We start from the raw sequence: 24,242 nt of genomic DNA, 5'->3' as shown, positions 1-24,242 counted from the left end.
TTTATCAAAAATACTGAAAGATTTAACTGATCTTATAACTACTAGTACACCGTTGTTAATTATATACATGTCAATTGCATATATGTATACTGCCATTCTATCCACTGACCTTTATTTATGTTGTGTACACATATATTGTATTATATCTTTGTATTGGGAGAGGGCGGTCTAAGTTATGGAACTTGTGTCCAATCCCAATTGTATTTTTGTACAAAAATATTATGTTCAAATCAAATCATAGATATTATTGCATTCTCTTGCAGGCTACCTTATCCATAAATACACATAGAACCATTTTAACAAGAGCTTGAACTTCGTGTAGTGTGTCAAACAGCAATGTGACGAAGAGCTGTCCATTTCATTGCTGGCCACTGGAAACCGCGTCATTTTTAACTTGTTTTGACGCAAGAAATAGATTGCTACGTCACACCGAAAGTCCAAGGTCTTGTCAAAATGGTTCTACGTGTAGCGACTGGGGTCGCATTGAAGATAGTGACCAACTGCGTCAGTTGACTAAGAATCTATGATGACGAAATGTACAAAAAGAGGCATGTATTCAAAACAAAACTCCACAACAATTCTCTGTACGTGTTTATTCTATATTGCACAAGTGACATGAATTATGATACAAATACATAGCAGAAGACGGAGACATCATGGTTTACATCTAACACAAACGGAGAGCGCCACCTAGCGTCCTTTAATAGAATACTTCTCTAGGACGATCCAACACCAATGTGTTGGTTTACCTTCATGCAATTTGATTCCATAGTTTCAATAAATTTGCTTGTTGTCTGAACTTTTATACATCCACATGCCAAGCTAATTAAAAAAAATCCCAAAAAGTTTTCAATTAATCATTAATTTCGTCTTGTGCATATAAAATTGAGAGAATTACGTAGAGACTAGAACAAAACAATATAAATGCAAAAGCTGATCCACTGAAAACATAATTGATCACCAAAGACATGAAGGGGATTAAACACAAGACAAGAGCCTGATGTACTCTGTATGCTGGGTGGCATTTTTTTTTTCATTCCAATGGCCTTTATTCAAATTGAACAACTCACGAAGCTATTTCTTTATTTCAGCATTAACATACAACTCCAAAGCTGCTATACATACATACCAACCATACAACAAGTAGTTCACAGCTGTTATGGTTGTCAAAAAGTTCCATGCATAATTGTTATACAAGTGTAATAATGGCAATGATGATAATACTTAAAACCACCAGAATTAATACACACAGTTACTGCACCAAAAACATGTTCAAATTAAACGTTCTATTTTTCTCTCCTTTATTAATAAATTCATGATTATAACTGCATTGATGGGAAAAGAAAAAAAAAAGCTACACGTGAATAAATGACTAGAAATTACTACCATTTGGAACAGACACTACAGTGTTCCATTACTTTCTTCAGGAAAGATGGTCATTAATATTTCAGGATCTTGTTTGCTTTTTAAACTTGGCAAATGCAATTCTTTTCAAGTTCTGACATCAAGTCGTAATTTCGAGTGCCCCAAGATACAAATTGATCTTTATATATCTATAAATTTTACACATATAATTTGGGTTTTCTAGATTATGATTTTTATAGCAGTGCTCGTTCTAAAGATTTGCATAAACAATCTAATCATAACTTGACTGCTATAATAGCCTGTATATTAGACCAGCAGTCTTAATTACAAATAAGTACACAGTACATGTTTTGTCGTAAAATGTTCTTAATATTATTACAACATATTATCTATTTATCTACTTAAAAGTTAATAATTATTTTACAACATAAACTAGTATTTAGATATCTGAGAACAACTTTTTCATTAAAAAATACTTCCTTTTTCTCCCAAGATTTGAGATTTGTAAAATCCATGGCAACAGGGGTTCAAAGTAAGTGAGAAGTCATACACAATATGAAATTGACAGGGGTGGATCACAACCATTGCAAATACAAATATACCACCCATTGGAAAAATTCAACAATACTGAAAAAATTCTGTTATTACCATATACATAAAAAAGAAACTCTGCAGATGATGCTTAAAAAAATTTACATTATTATATCATGTACATATACAGTTATAAAGTTAAAAAAAAATTAAGTACGAATCGAGATGGCAAAAACTTGGACCACGTTTAACAAAAGAACTCAAAGCTGTACCACAAGGTAAATATTTTCAGTCTTAAGGAGTAGTCTTTTGAGGAAAAGAATTTTATTTTATATAAAAACCATTTATTTACAACTATTTTGATTTTCAATTACTATATTTTACAACCAATAGAATAAAACATTGATTAATTTGTAATTAATAGCATTCAAGAACTTGGTCCTAGGTTGTAAGTTCTTTTATAAAACGCAGCCCTGGTAATTCAAGCATGTAACACACACACTTCTGGATAAAATCATGTCTTTCTATGTATCCTGTATGATTTAAAAAATCCTTTAAAGTTTATTTTCATCAAGGTGTAGGGGGGGAGGGGAGCATGGTCTGATACATGTAAATATCTCAGAGTAGCTTATTATACTATCCAAGGCACACAATGTGGCTTTCAGTTTTTATCGGAACTGAAATATGGTTTTATTTTTATTACCATTCCTTGCCAAAATACCTACATGTAGATCATAAAGACTTGGAGACCATACATTTATTTAAAGCATTCTTAAAACTACTAGCTGTGGCAGAATTTTCCCCCTTATACATACAGAATGGACAGTAAGAAAGCTTGCTATTGCTAATATGAACTCCTACACCTCCTGCATAACAAAATGAAACCAATATGATTGTCTATCCTAGAGAGAATGCTTAAATAAAAATTATTTTGTAGTTCTGGTCGACCAAAAAAAAAAAAAACTCTCTAAAAATAATTTTAGAATTCTGCTTTAAATAATGATATAAATGTTTAATATTTAAATGCATCATAAGGTGTTCAGTATGGATATCATCTAAGGTAGACAACTCAAACAAAATACATGTCCAAAACGAACATTCACAGAAAAATGTACAATAAATGGATTTTTATAAAAGAAAAACTAAATGAGGTTGAAGTTCATCAATATGAATCAAAATTAATGGTGGTTCATATATATGAAGACACACCAGAACCATTATTTTCTCCTTTAAATTAAACGAAGTACAACATACATTGTATTTGTACACAAACAGTCCATTTCAAAACTAAACATAAAATGAAGGGTTTTGAAAATTGCTGTCATAAAATGTGACTTATGGCAGCAAACATTTGATATTCAACATTTAAATCGGTCACACTAATTAGACTGATTTTATATTTCATTTATCTTAATTATCTGCTCAGTGAGCACTAAATGAAATACTTGGTTTATACATGTAACGGTTTCTATGATAAATTTATCATCACCATGTTGGTTTGGATAAGGTAAGTAAAAAATAAAACCCAAATATCACATAAGTTTAAAAGAAAAAAATACTCCAGATTTAAACAAAACCTATATCTAGTTATGATAAATAGCATCATACCCTTCAATGACATTACTACAAAGGGTCTTCACTTAAAAAACATGATGAAGACCAGGCTATCGAGAAAGAGGCTATACAACACCATACACACACGGGGTGACCACAGGTAGATGATGGTTCAAAGATGGCGTAAGATTCCTACAACAATGAACTGGTGACAGCCACGGCCATCATAGAAGCTGGCATTTGTGATTTTTTGTTCTAATTGGTTGAGGCTGCAAAACGGCTCGACAGGCCTCATCGAAAACCTGCAAAACAAAAAAAATATTATCCTTAATTAGCATTTGTTGACTATCCTAAATCTGTGATATAAACAAATAATTTAGGATGCTTGAGAATTAGAGTATCAAACATTGCTGAGTATTTAAGATTGTTAAATTTAAGGTAAATCACTGAAAGTATAACGATGGCGATAGTGTTGTGGACAAATAATCTTCTGTGGAATCATAAGAATGCATGGTGGCTCAATTTTGTGGTATTCATGGGTAGCCCTCCCCCACAAATTTACATCAACGAAAACAAATTTAGAGTTATTTTTTTTTTACTGAAACTGAAAACCAATACATCCAAAAAACTACATCCCCACAAATAAGCAAAAACCCACAATCCAGGAAAATTGGCCCTTACGAATTTGAATGGTTACACAGTTATTACTTTTTTAAAGATAATATGCCACAACATACCTGTTTAAGACCTCTTTGGGTAAGGGCTGAACACTCCATGTACTTGACCGCTCGGATTTTATTGGCCAACTTGATTCCTTGCTCACGTTTCACAGGCGACAGACCTTGGGAAGCTAGTTGTCCTATAGCCTCTTTATTTTCTCGAAGATCTATTTTAGTACCTACAAATAATGTGGCAACATTAGGAATAGTGTTGACAAGCCCTATTCTATTGTATAATGTTGACAAGCTGTATTTTATTGTATCACAGATGAAATCAAACCTTTACTTCAAATTACCCGTAAATAAAATAATGTGGATTGTGTGCAAATTGGCAAAATGAAAATTGAAAGAGACTAATTATTATTTACAAAACTCAAGAAACAAAACATTTTTTCTCCCGTACACTACAATTCTACAATGTTTTCGAAGGAAAATGACTTTCTTCAGTCTGTTTGCAAGTGTTTGTTCAATTCAGTTGGAAGAGTCTGCAGACACAACATGGCAACAACCTTAGTCAACTGATTGAAATTCTAAAAGCTGTTATTATTCATCTTGACAATAATGACATAGTTGTCAGTAGCTGAGGAACAGAATAACTGTAAACAGGGTTATTTTTCATCTCGTGTAATTTTTGTCCTTCTGAACATGCAAACAGTTTCGCCCCATCTTGAATTCGCCAAGACACAGTTTTGTTTAAAGAGAGATAATATGAGACATTTGAATTCGCCGAGTCTTAAACTCATCCACTGGCAACCAGGGCAGAAGGGGCAAAAATAAAACGGGGGCGAATATTTCCCTGTATACAGTATTCTACAGTATCATTTAGGTATTCTGTGTGCCTTTGGCACCAGTACTCTCCCTTACCCACTAAAAGTATGGGCGCTTCCGGACAGTGATGTTTCACCTCTGGGTTCCATTTTGTGGTGACATTTTCATATGATGAAGGACTGACTACACTAAAACATATTAAGAAGACATCTGTCTGCAAAGAGAAAGAAGAGTTATTAGTCAAAATTAATAAACAAAACTGTACATGCAATATGCACTCCATACAAATCTTAACTGACACAATATTAATTTATCTGTATATATAAGGCCACAGTGTAAATTGAAATTATTTTTCACTAACACCTCATGGATAATTCTGTTTTCCTTGTTTCAAACATGCCTTTTTTATGCGATTTGAAAAATGGTGGTTTTAGATTTATTTTTTAACTACCGGTATATAAACCTTTTTAAACATTGAATATTGGTGATTCAAAATTAAGCTTTTTTAAGTTTATGGCCCACGAAAAAAATTCCCTGGAGCTAAGATGACAAAACAAGAAATGAAAAAAAAATAAAGATTTTTAATAAGTTTCAGACCATTTTTTTACACAAAACTTTCTTACAGCTAAAGCCTGAAGTAAATAAACCCAGAGATGACACTGACATCCAATATAATGATGAAAATGGCCACAGCATCTCTATCTTATAGGTAATATAACATGTACAATAGTTCTTCTATGCAAGTAAAGCTGTCAATCAAACCATGGCTCCATATGACTCTTAACCAAAATCAGGATCATTGCACTCATTACAGTATTGTCATGTACAAATAATGAGAAATACTTCCCAGCAGTCTTCATCAATAATTAACATTAGAATGATCAACAATGCCCCATAAAATAGTGGACTTTTCCAGTAATAATAACTCCATGATTGCAGATGATACAAATGATTCTGTTCTACATATTCAACCTTGTGAATTGACTACTTTTTGTTAAAAAAGATTCCTTCTCTTTATTTTCTTTAAAAAATTATTTTTTGACTCAAATAAAGCCTATACATGTAACAAGCATACCTTAATTCAGGGAAAATTTAAGTTATGAATGTAGAAACCAACAGATACAGGGGCATTACCGTTTACAATTTTCTTAATGAATAAGCTATAATATTGCAGTTACAAATAAAAGTACTGGTATATTCTTAATTATTCCCTAATCCTTTTTAATTAAAGGTGAGGCCTGATAATCATGTGATTATTACACACATAAGACGGTATTACGTACTTGTGGATAAGATAATGGACGTAATCTGTCGTAATCCTCCTGCCCAGCAGTATCCCATAATCCAAGGCTAACAGGAACCCCGTCCACCATCATATTGGCTGTGTAATTATCAAATCTATTAACAGAACAGTTGCAATGTAAGAATTGACATTCAGTGATACACATACATGATGTACACAAATTATTCTTTTCATATAAGATATTAGCAGGGGTGTACTAATAGACTTCATAATAATGCATTGATATATACCAGTATATAATGAGACTTATGTAGTAAAGTTGCAATTAATAGTTATAATATAACAATACATGAATGATACAATATGATATGATCAATTTGAATTTACAAACATCTTAGTAAAATGATAGCAATTTCAATAGCATTGATCACAATTAACTCATATAAAAAGCTAAAAATGTGACATATTATCAACATTTTTAAGTGTTCACTATTAAGTAAATTTACATATTACATATATCAATGACTCAATGCTCTTTCTGTAATTACTTCCTTGAGAGTGTAATTAAACATCAAAAACATTTCTTTAAAGGAAAATGTGTCATATGAATATTCAAAATATTTGTTTAATAAACTTATAACTATTAACCTATTAATTCACTCTCTTTAATTATTTCCTTGAGCATACAAAACTTTAGTGGAGAATATGTTATATGAATATTGACTATATTTTTTGATGAACTTCAAAGTACCAGTTTTTAAAAGATATACACATTTACATACATATTAAACCATTTCCTTGAATATACAATGAATATATAATACATTTTTTGGCTGAAGTTGAACACTTAAAAAAAATGTCCCCAATACACATACGCCAGTTTTTGTCAATGTCTAAGTGGTGAAATTTATTAATCATTATATCAAAAGTGCAATGCAGTCAATACTGACCTCTAATTTATACAAAATACATTATAAATGAATGCTGTTCTACTATCGGTTTGATACTAGGAACAATCTTTTACATCATTTGTACATACACTTACTTACATCGGTATACACTGTGAATATTTACAATGACAGTTATCCTATAACAAAGACGTTTTCCTGAGAAGCTGTTTGTCACATACACTGTCAGGATTTATATCCCTGGGAAATTTATAAACCAGACATGGGGATACTTTCCCCTCCGAAGCTTACACAAACAGACATATTCCCATGGGAAGCTGTCTGTAAATATACCCTTAAAAATTTACTGAAATACTTCAACTGTACAGACATTTCCCAATTAGATTCTCTCTGTGACATACTTATTTTAAGTACGGTACATATTCCAATGGGAAGCTTTCTTTGAAATACTTACACTGTAAAGATATACTCCCAATGGAAGCTTTCAGTGACTTACCCACAATGTGAGTACATTTCTCACATGGAAAGCCTTTCATATATGTGGCAATCAGACAACGTAAGAACTTATTTCCCATGGGAAGCTTTCTGTGACAGAAATTACACTGTTGGGGCACATTTCTCTATGGGAAGCTTTTTGTGACACACTTACATGTACATATGTACACAGAAGAGACGTATTATAATTCCCATATGAGGCTGTCTGTGACATACTTACACTGTAGGAACATATTCCCATAGGAATCTGTTGTTTCATACTTCACTGCCAGGACATCTCCCCCCCCCCCGACAGATTTCTTTGACATACTTACACTGTATGGACATATTCCCCTGGAAAGCTGACAATGTAGGGACATATTCCCCTGGGAAGCTGTCTGTGACATACACAGTACGGACATATTCCCCTAGGAAGCTGTCTGTGACATACTTACACTGTAGGGACATATTCCCCTGGGAAGCTGTCTGTGGTATATGAGATCAGCATACACGTCTTGCCCACTGTACCATCCCCAACAACTACACATTTGATTGGCCGACCCTGAGCCATGGCTCTCTACTACTCAAATGATGAGATTTCCTGAAAGAAACATAAATGCAATTAAAACAACCCCATCATTATATATATATCCACAATTTTAAATAGATCTAGCTTCTTATCACATGTTTATTGCATAAATCGAGCAAATACATGTACTAGTGTTGTAAAGATATTTCATCAGTCTGCAACTATTCATTATACAGAAACAGTACAGTAGGCATATGAGAGAGCCGACTAATGCATAGACATGGTGATAGAGTTGTGACCATCAACAAACAAATTAACAGATGCTTTGGTGAGATACTTGTGTTTTGACAGATCTTACTACACTTCTAAGCCCCTCAAACAAATATTTCTAATAGGTAAATGTCTGCTCTTTCCCTCCCCTGTACAGGCTATGTTCTAAATCACATTGTTCTAGCATTGCCTGGCAGATCACATTCTAGTTAATAAATCCTGCGACTACAAAATATCACCGTTACAGCGTTACTTCACTGCTTTTGCTTCTCCATCAAAACATATGGCAAATTTTTGTCCTTTAATAAATTATCCATAAAAATTCCAGCTCCCTTTGAATTCAAAATTGGCACCCATTTTTTGCACGAGCCTGTAGCAGCCAACCCTCGCCTGACCTGGACAGTATGTAGATGTGTGCAGGGGGCTTATCTCGGAGGAACAGAGATAAGGCCGCCAGTTTACCCTATCCCCTGCAACCTACATGGTGTCTGCTTCTTCTGAGGAAATAAAAACTCTCTGATGATTTGAACACTGTCATTCACAGATGGGTTATGAATCATTCTGGGGAAGAAGGCTTTTAATGTAATCACCTGTCTAGTAAGAAGACTTAATCATGATCCCATACAAGTTGTTTAGTAGTAGTCATTTCATGTGTTTCATTGTATAGGTTTGTATAAAAAATCAAATTATATCATAGACTGAGTTTAAGTACCAGAAATATCAAACCTATCAAATAGGTTTATTAAGGGTTTTAATTACAGTTTTGCCACTGACTATAATCGTGAGAGCTTAGCATACATGTACATGTAAAATCACAGAGAGACAATTCTATCAAAAATAGAATTAATGGTACTCTACATATAAATATAACATAATAATTTTAACTTTTCATGCCTTTCAAGTTTTCATCACCGGTGACTTGTTTTGACAATATTGAATAGCCACTACATATATACACCATACTTTAGAAAGTCATATCGGCATTTACAGTTTATTTCTTATTTTTGATTGACTTGAATAAAAACATTGATAATTTCCACTGAGTCTGCTGTTACATAACAATGTCGAATTTCATACTATTACAGGATGAAAAGCTTAATTCTGTGATCCATTTCAGAGCAAGCGATAATGGCAGTACCATTTTTGCATGAACAGTATTATAAAGCTTGACATAATTCAACAGAATTTCTTGCATACCCACTGGACAGAACTATACATGTTACTTCCAGGAAATGCTGATGTGCACAGAAACATCAGTGCACATATCTTTGCTGCAGATATCTTTTTACACCACTTTGCAGAAATTTGCCACTACGAGATCAAAGAAGATAGCTGCTGAGTTGCAAGCACATATTCATTTTCTCAAGGGAAAAAGACAAAATGCATTCCAAGATAGGTCAAACACTTGACCATAGGTAGTAACTAACTGGGGCTTAGTGACCAACTGATTATAAACCACACTCAATGGAGATATACATGTACACTGAGATTTTTGCCTACTGAACCAAACTTTGTAAGTTCTTATGTTTAATTGAGTAAACAATTTAAGGAATAAGTTACCTTAATGTTAAAGGGGCATGGTCACGATTTTGGTCAAAATTATTTTCCCGATTTTAATGTTTACAATGCTTCCATAAGGCATTTTTAATAGGCAACCAAAATTTAAGTGCCGCTCGTTGAGTTATAAGCGAGTTACAGATCAAATCCTTTGTTTACACTTTGAACTTTAAAGTGAAAACTCCAGTTTTAGATCGAAAACAAAAATGGTAAGCATTAAGATCTGTTTATTTATGCTTTAAATGAATAAGAAGATGCAAAAATCAGCTTGAAAAAGAACTTTTACTGGTATATTGAACTAATGTAAACAAAAACAGGGCACGAGCCTTGTTTACATGACAAAGAATTTTGAGCTCTGTATCTTGCTTTTCACTTCACTATTGACTCTCCAATTTCATTTGGTCATTGGAAATGCATTCCTAAAGAATTGTGAATAATAAAAACAGAAAAATAGAATTTGACCAAAATCATGACCATACCCCTTTAAGGTATTTCATATGATCATCATATATTTCAAAGCTTTGACAGTCTTACTTAATCCTTCTAATTAACATTTACAATTCTATTTCCTTCTCCATCTATTGGTTTTTTTATTTCATACATGGGGGAGGGGGATGTTATGGTCAGGGGGACCATGCCTACTTACACCTATTAACTCTAAACTGTAGGTTATATTGTTATCATAAGCACCATAAAAAAGACTTGCTTAGAACCTGGAACCCTCTAAAAAATTATATGGAATAGAGCGGTCCATAATTTCTTGCATTGTAATACATGCTATGGTAGCATTCTGAAGTACATGAATTACACCAGTATTTCACTTGGATGACTACTTCAGACTACTACCGTCTGGTGATAGTAACCAATTTGTATAACAGCTGCTAATTACAATATTCTGCGTCTAAACATGCAAGTGCTGACTACATCATTTAGTTGCTCCACCCCTCTTCTAACCCCAGATGCAACACAATTAATGGAATTGATAGTAAGCATAAAAAGAAAAAAAAAATCTCGGAATCTTGTACCCATCTTTGCCTATATTTTCAAACTTTTAGATAAAACATGTTTTATGTATGAAACATGACATCATAATGTAGACTGAGCAATCAACTTTTGGGTTAGCATTAGCTTTAGATTTGAGTGGCCAGTCAGATCCTACTGTCTCTTTTATAAAAATCAAACTGTACTGCCTTGTGTGTTTAATTAAATAAATCAGCGCTCATCCCAATGGTCACACCTTTTACATATTAGAAATAAAATAATAAACAGAATGGTTTTTACGATGGAAAAACAGCTAAAAAAAGACATTTGATAAAAAAAAAATAAGTTCTATACTTGGGAGCTATCTCTTCAATTTCCATCTGGTCATTTTATACCACAATAACATCGCTAGATTAGTCATAGAAATGTTTCTGTAAAGAAGCAGCACATGATATCTTACTCCAAATTAAGTGGAGTGCCCTCCTTCCATGAATTTCAATAACTTTTTGCTTTAAATAGAAAAGCAGGGGACAAGTTATTATTTACGATTTATTCCTATGATAATTTACCTACAAAATAATACATGGCATGCTTGCCTTTATTTTCTTATATCTGCATAAACAGCATTGCTTGTTCACTGAAAAAGTTGTTTCACAAACTCTGTGTACAAGGACAGAAGCAAAAATTAAATCTCAAACTGTTCCACATATTATAACAAGAAATATTTTTAGTTTTCGAAGTTTCCCAAGAATCCATACATGAAAGTTATAACAAACTGACTGCTATGACACATAAAAACCTTTATATTCGCCACCCTTCTACCTGGTGCCAACCAGAGAGCTCTAAATGGATCAGTCAAGCTGATATGCAAATCAATACATGACCCGAGGAAATTCGAACCTCAGTAGCATGCAAAAATTTCTGAAAGCATCATCCGTCTCGCTGACCGTTAGAGAATTATAATCCTCATTAGTGGACAAACTCCTTGAGAATTGTTTTATCAAGATGAAGATATTACAAGGCAATCCCATAAGTAAAACGTATTAGTGATGAAGTATGATTCAGCGACAGAATTTGGTTGGCCTCACCCGCCATCCTTTCACACAAAGAAATCGGACGTTCGTTCACCCATTTTCGCCATCAAAGACCTCTGTGATACTTACGTATATGTTCCTCTTGTTATGTTGAGTTGGAAGAACTAAATAAACATTATCATGCAGTCTTTCTTGTTTAAACTTTGGACAGAAATTCGCATCACACTGATTTCAGACAGTTGCCATTTTTATTAATCGGCAAGATTGTCTATTTTTAGCCGACCAATCAAATTGTACAACACAAAAATAGCTTTTGGTAAAATGCTATTTCTGTTGGGTGTCCTCAAGTTAGAAGGTATTATAGCACGAAATTCTTACGGTATCAAGAAAAGTATTATTGAATAAATGCTGTTCATTCAGTATGATCAACTACCTTTTTTTAATCTGCGTAACACTTTTCCTAAAAAATAAATATCTTTGAAATTATACAATTATTTTATCAGCGGTGATAGAACTTATCAGCTGTTGATGCAGTTTCATAAAAAGCTTTATAGTTTGTTTCTGCATATATTCTATAATGTGTTTTTTCTCGATTCTCAGAGCCCCCCCCCCCCCCCCAAAAAAAAATAAATGTGTACGGACTACCCCTTCACAAAATGTCCTTTTGTATCAGTGAAAATAGACAAACAATTAAACAATTAAACAGTGTTGTTAATTTGGACACAATTCACTGATAATTTTCAAGCAGTCTTGAGATTGTAAATCACATATTTCTTTTAATATGACTGTAAAAAAAATAGGCCTAATTGTTCATTGTTGGGAGAATTCAGAGTTCCGCAGTTGCATGTTTATATTTTTTAATGTTAAAATTCCCAAAAATCTACTAAATGCATCGAAGTTTTAAGAAATATCAAATGAAGGAGCTTGTAATCTATTTCTTAAAATTTGTTTATCTTTGAATGCATGAAAAAATATTCACTTACATGCCTGCTACTCCTATATCGGGCATGTACATACATACTGCGCCGACAAGACCCCCCCCCCCCCCTCCCCCAGCGTCTCTGTCTCAATGTCGGTCAGTAAACTCCAGTTACTTCTCCATTTCTCACACCCAGGGTGTCTTCTATCATCTGGATTACAAATCATGGGTTGACTACCCATGTATTGAAACAAAAGGTCCATGTGCCACATCGCTCACCGGAGCAACACTATATACAACTCAAACCCACCACCCCCCCTCTCTCTCTCTCTCTCTCTCTCTCTCTTCACCACCACACCACCACCCTCACCACACCACAATACCCCTTTGTGGCATTTCCCTGTCCACATAGATAACATAATGCTTGAATTCGAAAAAAAACGCTAACTCTCTTTTATACATGTACTAGTATTTACCCTTATACATGTATTTTCACGAAGTATTAATGTTTTTTCTTGATCCAAATATGTCGCAAAAAGATATAAAGCAATAAATATGCAGTCCTACATGTCATTTTGTTTGAATAGTTTGCAAACAAGAACAAGACATTGCCAATCTGATTAAAATCAGATCGAGGAACTGATTTTAATCAGATTGAAGACAATGTCTTTTTAATCATTCAGAACAGCTGACGAACTGCGCAGCTACAGACTTATTATGAAGATTTAAAAATCTGAAAAAATATGAAGGGGGTTTATTGGTTTCCTCTCTACCACCGTTTGTTGAGAAAAAGGTTTAAATGAACGTAGGAATTCATATTTATTGCTTTCATATCTATTGGCAACATTTTTAGCCAGTTTCGGGCAAAAACAAACCAGTTCAAGAAATGTTTACATTCTTATCCTCAAATGTACAAAATGGTTGCCCATCCCCCTTAAGTCGTCCTGTTCTTGTATATGCATGATTTGCATACAAAACAACATTTATTGCTTTTATATCTTTTGGCAACAGTTTTGGTCAGTTTCGGCAAGAAACAAGCCAGTTCAAGAAATGTTAACATTCTTATCCTCAAATGTACAAGATGGCCGCACAACCCTATTAAAAGGTATGTATATATGAAAAATCATTTACGCAAATATGTGTAAATTAAACAATAAAATGCTTTCTTTGGACACACACATTATGTTTTGTAAAGTCGTAAACATTGCTATTACAGAAAAAAATATACCAACGTTTGCGTAAAAATTTGCATATAAAAGATCGAATATTTCAGGAACTCCAGTAACATCAGATCATCATCAGAAAGGAACGAAATCAAATGAGTTCTGTAGCCCTTGTAGGTCCACGACTTCACCTTATTTTATGTTGTTGGCAAACTATGTTGCGTGCTAATGTTATGTGCCTTTACGTCGTAAATTCTAAAACCAATAAAAAAACCTGTTTTAAAACCTTTATAAATCAATGAATTAATTCTGTTTTCAATTCTACATGCATATTATGTAATACAAACTCTTATTACAATACAAACGAGTAACTTCCTTACGGCGTGTTGAAAAATAGCATTGACATATACTAGTATGTACATGTATATTGCATTCATAAGAGACAGAAAGAACTGTATTAGTTCAAATTATGAATGATGGATGCTCTGGCGTTGACCTTTCACCTCTTATCAATGACCTTGACCCTTATTTGTATTGACATCGACCCAACAATTTTTGAAATATATTAAGAGGGCTCGATGGTCGTGGACATTTTTGGACTAAATGAATCTTCTTAAGAAAAAGAGTTCCGTGTCAAGTTCGAGGGAAACATTTTAAATTTTAGTTTTCTTTCTTTATAGCTTAACAAACCATTTAAAAAAAATTAAGGTGGATCCGTTGGGTAATTTGCTTATCATCCGGCCTTCTTTACAGGAGGAGGGAAGGGCAAGGCCTTCAATAAATAAAACCTATCTGATCCATATAAACTAACTCCTTATCTGGGATTCAGCGTTGATAGCCAAGCGTCTCGGGGAGACCTCTGCAGAAAATTATGCGTTTCTTTATTTGCTTTAATCGACTTTTGGAACAAATTCTGACCTTTTCAAGTATCTCTGAAATCATTGTTTCTTTGGTGTTACTTAATTTTCTTCGTTTCATCCGTCAAGAGACGAATCACTGGCTCTGAACATAAAATGCATTTGACTGTCAGTTCTGGTCAATAAAGCCCATTCTTGGTATTTGGGGGATTAAAATACTCCCGAAGCAATGTAAAAAAGATACATCGTAAAGAATCTATGACGGTTTATCAAAGTAATTTCATCTTTAAATACATTTTAATGTGCCAAGAAATTCAGTTAAAAAAATACAGTGTTTTGAATGATTTCACCTCGACTGCGTTTTTAATTGAATTTATATCCACTGTCTAAATTTTCCCTGTATTAAAAATCCTGACAAAACTGATTAAAATTGGATTAAATGAACACGCCCAACGGCAATACGATATTTCATACAAAAGTGGACTGATGAGAAAAAAAATTGGCTCACCAGTACTATACTATGTCTACATAGCTTAAAAAAAAAACTATAATTTCAAAGAAGGGCGTACCATTATCGTTTCGATGTAAACGATGCCTTCGTCTTCGTTGAAGTGAGATAAAAAAGATGCAATGCTCACAATACATGTATAAGATTATATACGAAAAGTAATGTTTCATTCACTCCATGATTTCAAGAGTGCTAATAATTTCCGATGTTTAAAAACACAATTTGCTTGTTGTTAAACCATGCCTTTGCATTGGTTTCCATACCTAAGCAAATAAAGTTCATAACATACGTAAATTTGAACGTATGTGTTTTATGCGACTTGCCTCCGGGACGTTTGAGTGATAGTGATGCCAATTCAGATTAATCTGGACAAGACGGTAGAAGACCGCGCGGAAGGCATTCAAGTCCAAATAATGGCTTTATTTTTTTCCCGCTAATTTGATTTATTTAGGAAAATTGCAGAATCTACCGAGGTAATCGTTCGAAGACCTTTTTTGTCTTCGTTACAAATATGGCTTCATTTGACCGTGTCAAAAGGAAAAAGCATTAAAGTTGTAAATTGACTTATAGAATTTAAGCTATATCGGGAGAAACTTGCAAATGTGGGCGGCAATATCTGCTCTTCCTAATTTTACCAGATCTCTCTCTCTCTCTCTCACTTCGATTCTGCATGAATGTTTCACACTTTTGATAACGGTCGCGAATTCTGCAAGATTGTCTGATTAGATTTCTAGGAAAAGTCCAAATATTAATTAATTTGCTATAAGCTCCGAGTTGAATCAAAGCTTTATATTAGCTGCTAGATTGCGACACGTGGGGAGCCGAACAGACAACTCGGATTGGATAAAACCTTCTCACGACTAGATGTACAAATAGAGACTGAGGAAACGTCTTCAATTTACTTGGAAATAGCCTGTGTTAGGAGACAGGGGGTAATTTAAGGCAGTGTAGCACAATCTTTTGCATATTCTATTGCGAGGTAAGTTTGAAAACTCATTTCATTTCAATGCAATTGGCGCGTTTACATGTGCGCATGCAATTTTATTCTTTTCCTTTGTATAAAAATGCTTCTCTACATTTTTTGTTTCTTATATAAATTGAATAGCATTGTTAGGAAACTTTTGTGTACGTAAAAAATATTCCATTTATAATCAGGACTTTGTATGTCTTTTAAATGAAAGTAAACGAGCAAACGATAATATTTAAAAGCATCAGCACTGCTCATTATTCTGTTGCAAGTTGTCTTGAATTAGACACCGTTGAAATATTAACTAAAGGAAATAAAATACTGTATTAAAATTTCTTTACAAACTAGCGATAATTTATTCGTAACCAAATCCTTCAAAAACACGAATTCTTATGTTACTTCAAATATGTTTCTGATAATCAGGCACGTCAAAGTTGGATTAAAATCAATGCTTCATAATTGCAAACTCTTGATTTTGTATGATTACTGTAAAAATTCAATGGTTGCTTGATTGTAATTTCATATACATTGTAATTACAATATTCATACACGTTTTCTCTCGATTTTACATATAATTTCAAATAATTACAATATCAGTACATGTTTACTCTCCTTTGAGTACTCTAACCTATAAAAGGACATTGATAAGCAATATGTGTCTGATAATCGACCACTACAAAGTTTGATTAAAATCAAGGCTTTGCGATTACAAATCGTCACTTTCCTGGATCAGGACAGACTGGTATGCAATGCAAATACATGTAATTGCTTGATGGTTGAATCTGTAATTGCGATGAAGGCAATTTCACCACTTGGATCTGTTCATTGCTCTTTATCTGTTTATTTGGTTTGGTAACGTTATTTTCCTTCGTTTTTCTCAAATTATTTTTTAAATATTGAATGAAGAAACTAGTTTTTAAAACTACAAATTATACCAAAACAACCATAAATCATATTTAAAAGAAGTATAAAAAAAGATAATTGATTTTAACCCCAAAAAAAGGATTGCACTGCTGAGAACTAGAATCTAACAAATTCTGATTATCTCATTTTTCTTCTAGAAACATGATGAAAATATTAATTTGGATTGTCGCCACCATCTGCAGTTGTAAATGCTTTCTCGCCTTCCCCAACCACAATGCTCACAACCCAAGGTCCCTCAAGAAACGAAATCACGGGGCGTACGAGAGTTGTGCGAGCATTCAGCAGCTAGAAGGTAATCAACAAATGGCGCAGGCGGCCAATGGCCTTAAACGTTAATTTACGTGTAAATGTCTTCAGAGTTCCGGAGAAATCGAAGACATGCAGACATCGTGAATTACATTAGATAAAATGTCATAATAATGAGAAATTAACGCCGCCATTTATTGGCATAGAACAAAAGAAAGGAACGCCAGGATTAAGACATTTTCTGTTAGTGCAATATCAGCTGTATATTTCGGCTTCATAGTATTGTATCAAACTTAAAACGAGATGTAAATAAGATAATTATAATGATAGACATAACAATTAAGTAAATGAATGGCAGGTACAATTCGTGTAACAGAATAAATATTGAACTTAATTTTGCACAGGACGACAATACTATCAAGCCCCATAATAGCTGTTCTGACATTAATCTGCATGTAGTTGTTCTACAATAAAAATCTCCGACATAAAAACTGCTGTTTATATTTCGTCCATGATGAGAAATAACAATGAATGCAAAACTATTTTTTTTTTTAAAGAAGAAAATATTATAATTTATATTTGAATATATAATATAACAAATCATAAAACTGTCATGTTGTAAATTTTGAATTTACTGGGTGTGTGTAAAGACAAAATTTACAACATGACAACGTTGTCATGTTGTAAATTTTGTATTTACACCCACCCAGGACATTTAAAATTTACAACATGACAAAAACCATAAACAAATTTCTCCATAAACAGAATTCAAGAGTAATACTATTTTTTTTTACAATATACTCATAATTATTCCTTTAAAAGAGAAAGAAACACAGGAAATCGTTATTATAAAATGCCTTAGAAAAACACGACAGCAGGCATCGTTTCCAAGATTTGCTGAAATTACCCCACAGGTCTGTACCAATTAGTGGCCCGCTTTTACTTTCTAATGGAGAAATGAACTAATAAGATATATTGGGGCAAAATTGATTCTTCGTTTAAGGATGCGTGCATCTATAAAACGTCTTGTAGAGACCAAAGTTGAAACCAGGGAGCACCTGTCTAATGGCATTAGTGACGTCATCTAGTAAAAAATTGCACAGAATATGCACGTTTTATGACTCTTTGCAAAGTAGGTTGCATATGTATAGATGCGTTCAGCCTTGTACTGTAGATTCCTTATTTTACTCGAATACCTTGATTTCGCATCCTCGCTAGCCAATTCAAGTGTCTGATTCGTTATTCTCATCTACCCTTTGGGTGGATGAGCACTTGGCTAACGAAGATACCAATTTCGCGATTCCACCATTTGCACCAAATCGTGACAGTAAAAACTCGCTAATGCCGAGTTTTATCTTTCTTTAATTAAGTTCACCACTGTCAGAATTTTATCTTTCTTTAATTTAGTTCACTACTGTCAGAATTTTATCTTTCTTTGATTTAGTTCACTGTCAGAATTTAATCTTTCTTTAATTTAGTTCACCACTGTCAGAATTTTATCTGTTTTTAACTTAGTTCACCACTGTCAGAATTTTATCTTTCTTTAATTAAGTTCACCACTGTCAGAATTTTATTATTCTTTAATTTAGTTCACCACTTTCAGACAAATAAAGGTGTAAGGTTCGAACATTTGCGAAAATATGCAGATATTAATTCCTCGCGTTTAAGTGGATATGATAGAAAAGAACATCACGTGTGCATAACCAAAAAAAAAAACCTTTGTAATGTTAATATAATTAACACTGTTATGTTGAGCTTTGGATGATATGAGTTTATTTGACCGGATTTTTTTTAATCAAACAGGATGACGCGAGAAAAACTCTCTCATTAACGGAATCTGACCTTTTCCAGCTAGGAATTATCTCGTGGTACCTGTGACCACATGCACATAAAATTTCCATCTGTTACGTATGTTCGTATTATATCTCACTGTTACGTGTAATATTTCCCGTTAAATCCACAAATAATTAACGCGCGTGGATAATTTTATTATTTCCTTGATATGAATTTGCTTTTTTAAGAAGTGTTCTGTAAGAACATGTATAATTGTGTACGTCATTTGATTATAGGTCATTTGATTGCGAATAACGAGAATTCATATCCATACAGTAGCGTTTTACATAATGAATGGAAATTACAGATTTGTAGGATTTTAAAATTTTAGAATATAAACCAAAAATTAACCACAAATTAATTAATTGACTAATAATAAATCAAGACCAATAAAAATGTCATTAAATTTAGATTGGGATTTTTTGTATAGATGGTTTTAAAAAATATGTGAATTATTTCTCTTTTGCAATAGAATGTTTAATGAAAAAGTAATCATTCTTAGTATTATGAGGTGATCAAATACGGGTCGGTAATTAAATCAAACAAAGCCCTACCGTATAAACTGATCACCTCTTAATATTCAAAGAATGATCCATTTTATATAATTTTTAAAAAGTGTACCATTTAATATAAAAATTGTCAATGATGAAATGTATTGGACTTTATACATTAAAAGTCGATTCGTAGTTTTATCAAAGAAAAATACACTGGAAAATGTTAATATTAAGGGGAAGGCCACCTCGTGAGAGAGAGATATACAATATCTAAAATAATCAGCAGTAGATTATTTATATCCAAAATAAAAATTTGTTCCTTTAATACTGGTATTTTTTTGAATGACTATGTCATCGAGTTAGGGAACATGTCAAAATGAAACAAGATAAACTGTACATCTTTAATTAATAAATGCTTTCTCTGTAGCATTGCAGAAAAAATATAAAACCGGCGTTACCCCTTAATAATAATAGTGGTAATAATCTATTTAGATTAAGCGCATTCTAAGATGTGAAATTATATTAAGGCCATACACTACAAGTACAAAATGAAGTGAGTATCGATTGAAACGATGACGTCACATTGAAAAATGCGCTTTTAGCACAGAAATTATAGATATCGATGCATCTGCACTAGATACACTTACACCTCATTACAATCAAGTGCAAAACCCCCAAAAATAGTTTTAAAAGAAATACTGTCCGTACATAAAATTCAAAGAAAGAATCCGGTAGAAAAATGAATAACACGTAAAATCTATTGTGCAGTGTTCGTAGGCAGATTAAAGTTACATGCTTGAGTACCGTTTTATACAGGTACTAGTAATTCATAAAACGCTTTCTTTGGTGGTTCAAACATACTCGAAAGGGAGCGGGGACGTCATGGAAAAAAATAACCATGCAACATCAACGGTTAATGGATTATTTTCTAATGATGAAGTTATTATTAATAAGAAGCGAAAAAAATTACGTCAAATGAATACAGTTTAGAAAGTTATCATATCGAAATAGCCAAAAGAAGTGTCGTCAGCCCGTGCAAATTTCTCTATCGATCGATTGACCCCAAAATAGTCCGCAAAAATAAAGTTCTTGAATAACAATAAACAATTATAAATTTTTGAAAGCAAGTTTTCCCTAATGTGTTATTAACGATTTTTTGGGGAGTTGATTTTAATCAACTCTCCTATGCAGTTACTCTGAAAAACCGAAAGTGAAACAGTGTTTGGACCAAATCACAAATCATCGCCGCTGACAAGAATTAGTTCTTGAGAATATTTGATAAATCCGAAATAATGTATGCTAAAGCATTGTTTTTCAAGGAAACATATTTATAAATACCTTTAAAATAGTCAAATTTTAAATGGTACGAACAATTTATATATTTTTTGTAGTTGTATGTATTCTTACGCCAGAGTTCAATAAAGTCTCGTTCAACTCGACGTTCGGCTGTCTCCGTAATTCTCCGACAAGCAGAGAGTCTCTCTTGCTTGTCGGAGATTAACGGCGACAGTCGAGCGTTTGGTTGAACGAGACGAGAGTTCAATATTGCTTGGATCCATAAATTTTCCAGAAATATTTCTATCACTGATACATAGTTTGATTGAATATATTCTATCTTTAAATATTACTTAACATGATTCATAAGGGGATTTATCAACATCCTTGTGTCGAAAAAGTCGGAAAATTCATATTATAAAAATGTGCGTAATTCAAGTACAGATTAGAAACTACCTGTACTTGTCATGCAAAATAACATATCACTGATTTTAAAATAAATAACCATCGATAAAATCAACTCCCGTCAGTTCTTCGGTACTTTGATTTTGTAAGTGATCTGGCTGTGTAGACAGTATATAAATGTGTATAGAAACAAAACTTTAATTGTCACATAAAGTATATGACCTTGTTATCTGATATAAAATTTCAGCAAATTCAAACGAATCAAATTGACGTATGTTATGCAAAAATATAATTTCACATGCAAAAATTTACAGGTAAAAAGATAATGACAAGGTTAGCAAGTGATGAAATAAAATCATGAATTTCTTTTGAAATTGAGTTCACAGCAGCGATTTCTTCCTCATTCTATTAAAGCAAAAAATTCAATCCTCTTTAAGCATTTTTTTATGAAAATAAATTTCTAAAACCAATTTTCTTTCCGAAATTGCATTTGTAACGATATGACATTCTGAAGGGGGAAATGAATATGCTTTTGAAAGTTCTTTTGCTTGATTTAAGTTTTTCAGGCTCAATTTTACGACTCTGTGGACAAAAATCAAGACGGGAAAGCTACGTTTGAGGAAGTGAAGAGATATCTAGCCAAATACAACCCTGTCATTAAAGACTCAGAAGTGGAGAGGTTTATAGCTCGCCGGGACGTAAATGGTGATGAAAAACTGCAAGGCTATAAATAACTTATTGCCAGGAAACATAACTCCAGCAATGATTTTTTTCAAGAAAGTGAATTCTTTTTAAAATATTATTGTTGTTAATGTCATGCGCATTGGAAACATTCTTTTTCTGATTTCACCTGTTATTGATTTTTTTAAAAATTGGAATTTGAAATATTCATTTTTATCAATGTAACTCTACGGGATAAGATACCAGCATATGGTGTATTGAGCATTTTCCTTTAAAATGTAACGAGGACAAAGTAAAAGTCCTTTTGTAGAAGAATTCATTTAATTTTATCCAGATATTACAAGTTGGTTTGAGATTGATAATGTTTGATTTGCTTAAGATAAGAATAAGTATGTCTTTTACTAATTAACAATTTTTAATTGTCAATGAGTCCATGGACTCATTGACAATTAAAAATTGTTAATTAGTAAAAGACCAGTAAAATGAACGTGGTATTAGTATTTATATTCAACATCAATAATATATTATATTTTCCATGTACACTGTACTGTACAGAGAACGACTTTTACACTTTTATCTCTTCGAATATGTATGTATTCAGTTGACATCAATATCACTTTAACTGTGCTTAAACGATCAGTGAATTTAATTTATATATTAGATTTTTCTTATTTCTTTTTTTTTTTCAATTGAAAGTCGATCTATGAAACATTTTCAACCTCGAGACTTTGGCAGAAACCATGAAAAGCCCGAGGTGTTCCGAATTACCATATTCCTAAACGGTGAAAATGTCATGATATTTTTTTAACCCTTTACAATGGGCAGGTAACGGAGTCATCGACTTTGTTCCGGATTACGTGGCGGAGGTTCTGTCTCCTACATACAGCCTCAACAAGGCCAAGGAGTGGTTCCAGCTGGAGGACTCCAACAGAGACGGTCTGGTGTCCAGGGACGAGCTGCTCACGATCGCCATGAACATCGGCATGACCCCCAAACAGGCCGCAGAAACCGTGGATCTGTTCTATATGACTGGGGACATCAACGGCGACGGGAAACTCAACTGGAAAGGTATTCAAAGTGTACATGTATATGAGAAAATTCATTTGTCTGCTTTTATTATGTTTCAAAGGAGAATTCATAAATCTCTCTCAATCTCTCTCTCTCTCTCTCTCTCTCTCTCTCTCTCTCTCTCTCTCTCTCTCTCTCTCTGCAATAATTTAAATCTATTAAGAGACTAATTGTTATTATTTACACATAATATTGCAGAATATTCTTCTGTTGTGATGTGATGAGATGAGAACCTTTTGATTCCAACGCTGGTTGAACTTTTGCATATACTGTAGCTTGTGGTTTGTAAAAATTGCTTGAAAATAAACCAGTACCGACTTCAAGTGCTACGATTTATCGATAAATGTCAGATGTAGATAGGAAGGTCAAATTTTAAATTTTATTGCATACATATGAAAAAAAAATCTTTGGCTGAGAATTTTTTTAATATAAAATCTTTTGTTTGACATGTACGGTTAGAAGAGAAAGAGATATAACCAAGAAAACACATGGTCATGTTTTATGAATTTCCGATAGAGATGTCTGATTTCTTCGAATTATCCTCCATGTAACTGAATTGCAGTCTGAAGAAGGATACAGCAATTCAATAGACGTTATTTAAACGTTAAACTTCAGTGCGTTTTAAAGAGTTATTAATATCGCACAGCAGAAGGAACGCTTAGTAGACGGTATCTGGATTAAATAAAAATAAAAGTCAGTCACTTTATCATAATTATTTAAGGCAGCATAAAAGATTTAGCAATATTTATACACTGAGCTTTTCTGATATTAATTTTAGTCATTATTTCGATGTCGTAACAATAACATTTGTATCTTCCACTAGAATCACTGGGCTAATTTCAACTAAACTTGGCTCAAAGCATTCTTTGATATAAATTAATTCGTATAAAGGGCCAGATAACTTTCTTGGGGGAGATGATTAAGAAAGAGTGATAATAGGGAGAGGAGCTTTACTATCTTCTCATGAAC

At 33.1% G+C, this 24,242-nt stretch overlaps 2 protein-coding genes across 2 annotated transcripts; one reads left to right on the top strand and one right to left on the bottom strand.

The window, feature by feature from the left end:
* Positions 1-1,069: 1,069 nt before the first annotated feature.
* LOC128180762 (ras-related C3 botulinum toxin substrate 2-like) lies at positions 1,070-12,197 on the bottom strand. Its single transcript, XM_052848913.1, has 6 exons — positions 12,063-12,197; positions 8,018-8,163; positions 6,221-6,335; positions 5,034-5,151; positions 4,188-4,348; positions 1,070-3,752 (listed from the first exon to the last, which is right to left on the bottom strand). Exons 2-6 carry the CDS (start codon positions 8,131-8,133, stop codon positions 3,675-3,677), a joined length of 588 nt encoding a protein of 195 aa, XP_052704873.1. The 5' UTR covers positions 8,134-8,163; positions 12,063-12,197; the 3' UTR covers positions 1,070-3,674.
* A 3,977-nt stretch (positions 12,198-16,174) lies between these two features.
* Positions 16,175-23,596, top strand: LOC128181340 (uncharacterized). The gene is made up of 5 exons (XM_052849705.1): positions 16,175-16,359; positions 17,409-17,563; positions 22,083-22,229; positions 23,031-23,273; positions 23,472-23,596. Exons 2-5 carry the CDS (start codon positions 17,413-17,415, stop codon positions 23,492-23,494), a joined length of 564 nt encoding a protein of 187 aa, XP_052705665.1. The 5' UTR covers positions 16,175-16,359; positions 17,409-17,412; the 3' UTR covers positions 23,495-23,596.
* The last annotated feature ends 646 nt before the right edge of the window (positions 23,597-24,242 follow it).

Source organism: Crassostrea angulata, chromosome 4 (genome assembly GCF_025612915.1).
Source record: "Crassostrea angulata isolate pt1a10 chromosome 4, ASM2561291v2, whole genome shotgun sequence".
Taxonomy (NCBI): Eukaryota; Metazoa; Mollusca; class Bivalvia; order Ostreida; family Ostreidae; genus Magallana; species Magallana angulata.
This window is presented reverse-complemented; position numbering and strand designations above follow the sequence as displayed.

Coding starts and splice junctions, on each gene's coding strand:
- LOC128180762 (XM_052848913.1), bottom strand. CDS start 8,133: ATGGCTCAGGGTCGGCCAATCAAATGTGTAGTTGTTGGGGATGGTACA. Junction 5,152..6,220: donor GTCCATTATCTTATCCACAA/GTACGTAATACC, acceptor TTCTCTTTGCAG/ACAGATGTCTTCTTAATATG. Junction 4,349..5,033: donor AGCGCCCATACTTTTAGTGG/GTAAGGGAGAGT, acceptor CATTATTTGTAG/GTACTAAAATAGATCTTCGA.
- LOC128181340 (XM_052849705.1), top strand. CDS start 17,413: ATGATGAAAATATTAATTTGGATTGTCGCCACCATCTGCAGTTGTAAA. Junction 17,564..22,082: donor GAGCATTCAGCAGCTAGAAG/GTAATCAACAAA, acceptor GCTTGATTTAAG/TTTTTCAGGCTCAATTTTAC. Junction 23,274..23,471: donor CGGGAAACTCAACTGGAAAG/GTATTCAAAGTG, acceptor ATAATATTGCAG/AATATTCTTCTGTTGTGATG.